The 7,500-nt window shown below is 35.6% G+C and overlaps 1 protein-coding gene across 2 annotated transcripts in view; it reads right to left on the bottom strand.

The window, feature by feature from the left end:
* The window catches only part of Schip1 (Schwannomin interacting protein 1), a 544,486-nt gene that overhangs the window by 117,413 nt on the left and 419,573 nt on the right, over positions 1-7,500 (bottom strand). For both annotated transcript variants that reach the window (XM_068358979.1, XM_068358978.1), the window contains 2 exons: positions 5,631-6,746; positions 4,854-5,030 (listed from right to left, as the gene is read on the bottom strand). In XM_068358979.1, the coding sequence (XP_068215080.1) occupies positions 4,854-5,030; positions 5,631-6,746 (1,293 nt within the window). The remainder of the gene's footprint in view (positions 1-4,853; positions 5,031-5,630; positions 6,747-7,500) is intronic.

Below are 7,500 nucleotides of genomic sequence, written 5' to 3'. Positions count from 1 at the left end.
GAATGGACACAAGAATACTATTAGATTTCCTTCTACCTCGTGAGAAATGCTAAATCTGGCAGCCAACTCCTAGAGATATGGATGAAGATCTCGCATAAATTTATGTGAATTTTGACTTCACAGAGGCAGCATCTATTTGTTTTCTTATACTTTAACTCGCATTAAAGTTATTGAATTCGTGCAGACAAGCTTATAGAGAGAGAGAGAGAGAGAGAGAGAGAGAGAGAGAGAGAGAGAGAGAGAGAGAGAGAGAGAGAGAGATTTAGTATTAGGAGATGCAGTTTACTAAGTCATTACTTCTAGCATTTATTGACAAAAGCAAAATATATGGAATAAGAAAGTATCTCTACCATTATCAAACCCTATAAAAAGAAAACACTCTAATCGAAGAAAAATAATAATCGTTGGGTTCCAAAATCTTACAGGTAGAGATGAAATATAAAAGTAGACCTCCAGTCGAAAAAAGTAATGGTAAAAATAGTTAAAAAACGAAAATTATGGTCGTGATGCATATGGTTTTGCGTTCTTAGGCCTAGGCCATTTAAAGCAGTTGGTCACTCTGCAAACCAAATTATCCGTTCTCCCCAAATAACATGTTAAAAAAAGTTTTTCTTTATCAGTCGCGAGATTCACCTTTGGTAAAGATGCTATAAAATTCCCGAACCTTTAGCGTATATTTGATTCAAACGAAAATAAAAATAATAAACAAATAAAAAACAGTAAAAATGTAAATTTGTAGGTAAAGTAGGTATATTCAGCATTGATATAGTACGGTATTTTCAGCAGGTATCTAAAGAAAAAGGATGGCCAATTATTTCCTTACTATTGCATCCATTTTAAAGTTGATAAAAACAGTCATTTGAAATAGGACACGGTGCTGGTGCGTGAGTTCCGGGTACTTAAACCTGGAACATTTGAAACTGCCGATCAATCCACACATCAAATAGTCCGTTCTCCTTAATCTTTATGCTTATTACACACCCAGAATCTATTAAGTGCCAATAACAAGACCCACCCCTGGTCAATTTTTCGTGAAATTCTACACTTAACTTTGACATAATTCTGCTGAAAAACTGTTAAAGGAACCAACGAGCCTAGTTAAAATCTTAAACACTTTTTATTCAATGTTATTATATTTTGGAAAGAATATCACCAGAAACGTTCTTAATTTTCTTTTCACTTTTACACTCATTGAAAATTTTGAAGATCTATCCTTGATATATACTGTATAGTAGACTGGTATAAAACACACCGTGATACAATCATTCATTCTTCTGACTGGCAGACAATGTTAAAGCAAATCTTGTAAGAAAAAATAACTTATCACAAACCATCATTTATTCTTCATGAAAAGAACACCAGATTTAAAAAGAAAATGTACAAAGAGAAGGGATTGCATCGACATCAAAACCTTTCTCATGTGACCCTTACTTAAATCTCAGTCTAACAAAAGAAATGGCAACAGAAATAGAAAAAAACAACTAAAGAACTTCAGCCAATGGCCAAAGACTGGTACCACCCCATGATTTGTGACTTACAGTTCAGAAATGTAATCGACAGATCTATGGAAGTTTAAATGAATATTCTTTTGCATAAGACAAGGCAGCTTCAGAAGCTGTCAATCACTGTTTCTCATCCGCAAAAAAAAAAAAAAAAAAAAAAAAAAAGAAGACACTGGCACTACTCCGTCAGCAGAAACATTTGCACCACTTTGCCTGCTGAATTGCTCCCTTCAGAAGAGCAGTAGTACTACACAGCTACTCACCATCATCGTTGTCATCATTAATCAAGTTTACGTGTCTTCACTGGTGATTGTTCCCATTTTAATATTTTCTTTAAGTGTGTGTAAAGATGTTCCTACAGTGAAAGGTAAAAGTAAGTTTTAGCTTGAAAAGTGATTAAGAGTGTATAATCTATTTATAAGAGTGCTAAGAAGGTTTAGAAAAGTTTGAATTTATAAAGATAATAAAAAATATGAAAAATTATAAAAATACTGAAAAAATATATATTACATCTACTGTTTCTAATTCTTGTTTTTCCAGCTATCGTATTGGTTCCTGGAACGGAACACCCTCGATAGTCAAGGGATTATTGTTCAGCAGCACCCCAGTTTCCAAGTATTTTTGAATACAAGGAAACTAGTATACGAACACAAATATTAAAATGGGTTTACGAGCATTGCACCGTCCTGTGAACAAAAATTTCCCTCCGTAAGTAACAAAATCATCGCTTCAAGTGAAACTAGGGAGATGTAAAGAATGTGGGACACCTGCAAAATTTTGAAAATACACATCACCCCGATAAGACTTCGACAGGGCGAGTAGCGATTTAATTTAACGACAATTCAATGTGCCTATATATCAGTCCCATAGTGTTTACGGTTTTTAAACCCATTTCGTTTTACATTAGCTTGCTCCCCACTCCTTGCTCGGAATATAACACTTCCACTCTCTGAGCAGCACTAGTAGAAGAATAATCTCGCGCAAGCATCTTAGGAACACTTATTTTTCGTACATTAGTGATCACGTGATCTTTGTACAGACGTAATCGTTATTGTATGTCATAAAGACATTTTGTGATGTATATTTAAGTTAAAGTATCCTGTCAAAAACCCCTAAGATAATTAAGAAAGACGGAAATGATTGAGATACATGAACAAGGTAAGCGTCCGACCAAACAGCAAAAAAACTGTATATTCGTACTACAAAATCGACGATCGGCAGTTACAATTCTGAACAATAAGAAAGATATCAAGTATTTGACGATACGGAACCGGTGCTGACATTGAGGAATTACCAGCAACATGTTCTTAACGTTGAAGGGTTTCTGCTTGAGGGAATGCGGAGTTGATTTCAACTGAGGACGAGGAGTGGCAGAGTAACAATCCCATCGTTTCAAGTGAAATTATGATGTTAAGAATGTGGGACACCTGCAAACTTTTGAAATAAAAAAAAACACATCGCCCCGATTAGATTTCGACAGGGCGAGTAGCGAATATATTTAACGACAATGCAATGTCTCATTTCTATGCCTTGTTAAAGAAAAGAAAAAAAAAACCTATCTTTAATAGACAGATTCCTTGTCAAGACTGAACGTAAGAAGTGAAAAGACGACCAAGTGTCCAGAAAGCGTTAATCAAGGATTCAATTAGTGAAAGTGAACATCGTTCAGGAGAGAGACTTCCCGATAACGTTCTCTTAGAGGGAGATTCTCCCTCCAGGTAGTAACTCCCTCTTCCTCTCTCTCTTTCATCTCCCTCCCACCAGGCAGGACTCTCCTAAAATTGCAAATCAATATGTCAATATCTATATTTTCTATTGTGAATTATTAATTTATATTCGTTTTTCATATTACGGGTTATAATATATATATATATATATATATATATATATATATATATATATATATATATATTTATATATACACACACACACACACATATATATATATATATATATATATATATATATATGTGTGTGTGTGTGTGTGTGCCTGCTTATATGTATACATATATATGTGCACATGTGCGTGTAAAAGGGATTACAGATTTACTACCCTTCCGAAGTGACATTTCACATAAAAGTTCCATGGGAAGCCGCGTAGAAGTTCTTAAGATTTAAAAAAAAACTCTTTTCACCTAGAAAGTTGATCCAACTTAAAACATGACAGACTTATAATAACGGACTTTGATATCCATTTCATTGCCTTCTTTATCAGCAGCAATGTTTTTGATCTACTTTATATCCTCTCTATTGTTACTCCCACCAGGTGCTTCGTATTAACAATCACGGTTTTCTGTCCAGACTTGTACTCCACGCTGTTCTTCTTTCTAATCTCTAACATAGTTTGTTGTTCTATTTAAGTCTGTGCTGGTTTTCTACTTACTGACCTTTACAAGTTCTCTGTTTTGTAAACAATAGTGATTTTATCGAAGAAAAAAAATAAGAAAGGTACAGTAGCTCAAGATGTAAAAAGAAACTTGTCAAAAGCTAAGGATATACCGTCATTTGAAAGTATTAGGTACAGAAAAATCGTAAGAAATAAAAAAAAAATTATATTGGGAGATGTGGGTTATATGATAATAAAGGAAAAACAATACGAAAATTTGCACAGCCTTGTCACAAACTGTCAAAGGCCCCTATAAAAACATCCCCAACTCTACTTTCATGATAATAAAAATAGGGGATTAACTTACGAAAAGAATGAAAAATGCCCTAAATCATCTTAATCTACAAAGTTTGGTCATTAGAGTAGAGTTTTGTCTTCATTCTCAGAGGGTGGCATTGCCCAGGGGACCTATACGGTCTCTTGCACCATATAGAATAAAATAAAAGCCAGGACATGAACTCTTACCTTCTCGATTTCTCAGATATTTTTATCCATTATTCAATAAAATAGTTTACAGAATATCTGCATAAGAAGTGATACGAATAAAATAGAATCTGTACACACACACACACACACACACACACACTCATTCATATATATATATATATATATATATATATATATATATATATACATAATACATACATACACACACATACACACACATATATATACACATACACACAACAACAACAATAAATGCAGTCGTTTCTAGTCCACTGCAGGATAAATGCCTCACACATGTCCTTATATATATATATATATATATATATATATATATATATATATATATATATATATATAGATATACATATATATACATACATACATATATATATATATATATATATATACATGCATACATACTGTACATACATACATACATTATATATATATATATATATATATGTGTGTGTGTGTGTGTGTATACAAACTCCATCAAAAGACAGGAATAGTGTACTTACCACCGTCTGGAGAACCTAGTTTAGCTCTGTCCCTGACGGAGAGACAAGAAGATGCCGCCTGTGGGACAGACTTCCGGAGGGCAGCGCGATCCCTTCGCCTCTGTGGGCTATCCCGCCGGCGTACGACTAGTTCCTCTACTCCTCCGAAGGTCACCCGGGTAGGTTTGGGCCTCTCCACTGAAAGAACATAAGGGAATAACAACAGAAAGATAAGTTTGTAGAACTTAGGTACACATTGGTTTCTGTCAAAGTATACGTAACGTCTACATTTTAGGGAGCGAAAGAAATTAATAAATTAATGTAAATTGAAGGCCCACATGAAATCCCGTATACAGAATATATATATATATATATATATATATATATATATATATATATATATATATATATATATATACGTGTATATATATACATATATATGTGTATATATATACATATATATATATATATGTATATATATACATATATATATATATATATATATATATATATATATATATATATATATATATATATATGTATTGTATAAGATCTCTACTGTAAATTTGAGGAATGAAATTAAGTAACTTCCCTTACATGACAAGATCCGAACAGACGGTTTGTTTAACTTGACCAGCTAGGGAAATATTTCAATCCCTCTAAAATCTTATTTCTAATTTTAGAGACCTCTTTCATCTTTTTCAAACACTCAATTTATATGAGAAAAAATAAGGAAACAATGAAAAATACCAAGGTCCATGAACATAACAATAGATAGAGAGAATATGTATATCTAACCTGTCTCGGAGGGCACAGGTACCGAATTCTCCTTATTGGCCGCTTCTTCCGGTCTTTTCTCAACGGCTTGTGGCCCCTGACCAGGGGTCGCGGGCCCTTCATTTTCGCCATCACCAGTGTGACACTTTTTGTGTTCGTTGATTTCCATCTTTTCCTTTTTGCAGGGAATGAATTCATCCCCTGAGCCCTGCTCGTCCGCGACGTTTTCCTTAGCCTGGTTTTCCAGTTCCCGAACCATCTTCTCGGGCACGTCCAGACACTCCTTCTCGTAGGCGTCTACAATGGGGCTCTCGGGCACCTGGGTGTACCTGTTGTCTCCGTCATTCGTGTCTGTCAATTTGAGAGAGTTGGGTTGTTTCATGTTAGAAAGTTTCATGCTGGAAGCGGCACCGCACGTCTCCTTGAGTTCCTTGTGCTTCATGTACTGCTTGAGTTTCCTTCCGTGGAGTGCGATATCCTCCTTACCATTGGACAAAATAGCATCGTTCATTTTGACTTTGGTCTCTGCCATCTTCTGCTCAATGTCAGAGGGGTTTTCGTCATCCGACGAGGCGTCGGCTGATTCATAGGGAGGAAGCGCTTGGTTGTTACATACTTGGGTTGTGTCGGGACAATCTCCTGCAACAGCTAGGTTCCCGTTATCATCCCCTAACTTGTTGTTCACATCTGTGATGAGCTGGAGCTTGGGCTTGTTGTAAAAGGACTTAACGAAAGCACCTCGCTCGTTCAGCTCATTGACGTTGTTGTTGTTATTGTTGAGACAGTGGTCTGGACTCAAGTCATTACAGTGGATGTTGGCCGGCAAGCAAGCACTCGAGTCCACTGGCCAGCCCTCCGTGTCCTGGAAGCCACAGGAGGATAAACTGGGGCGCCTCGAACGATATCCAAGGACGTCAAAGTCCAGGAGGCTTTTAGAATCCTTATCCTTGATGACCCGGAAGTCGTGAACGTCTCCTTTAGAGATATCCACTTCTAATGAGCTGTAAGACTCGAGGTCTGACTCGTCGTTGTCGATGGATGAGAGGGAGCAGTTGGAGGATGACCTCAGGTGACGGAGTTGACCTCCGGAGGAAATGGATGGGTGGTGAATGCGGTCGCTGCTGCAACTTACGGCTTCTGGAAAGACAAGAGGAATGTTTTGGTAATAAACATGGTTCCATATACGATAAAAGATGCATTAGTGCGTAGTTTAAAATATGGTATCAAGATTAGCATCATTACTTTTATGAAGTTTCCACAAAATGGAAGTTTACATGACAAGAGAAATACGAGCATGATAAATAAAATATAAAGGATGATCAATTCATATACAATATATCTATATTAGGACACGCTTGTTGTGCCCTATATTATCTTATCACATTCTTCATGTAGCCTATAAAATACATTTGCCCTCATAATGTGGCCAAAAAAGTCTATAAATAAAGGAGTTCTATAGCTGTGATGATATTACTGTTTACTTACTATGTGACTCATGATGGTGATGATAACACGAGGCTCAATTTTAGATGGAGGAAATTAACCATAACTAATGTGTCAATTTTGCAACCCCATGAGAATTTGGATAAAATACGAAAAATTATCTCTGACGGAGTTGGACTACTGCTCACACTAGTGAAATTATCTGTAATGATACCCATTTGGATTATGCATTTCTTCAGTATTTTTTCATAATTTTAAAACTTAATTCAAAATTTTGCTTTTGAGTATTTTTACAACCGTTCGATTCCTACGACCAGCGAATCAATAAAATCATATAGCTTTTGGACAATAAAGATTTTTAACATCGGATTAATATTGTTACAACCTCTACCATGGCCAGCAAAGGCTGAATAAATTAAATAATCTGATACCAAGGGCATACTATGGA

Source organism: Palaemon carinicauda, chromosome 35 (genome assembly GCF_036898095.1).
Source record: "Palaemon carinicauda isolate YSFRI2023 chromosome 35, ASM3689809v2, whole genome shotgun sequence".
NCBI classification, from domain to species: Eukaryota; Metazoa; Arthropoda; class Malacostraca; order Decapoda; family Palaemonidae; genus Palaemon; species Palaemon carinicauda.
This window is presented reverse-complemented; position numbering and strand designations above follow the sequence as displayed.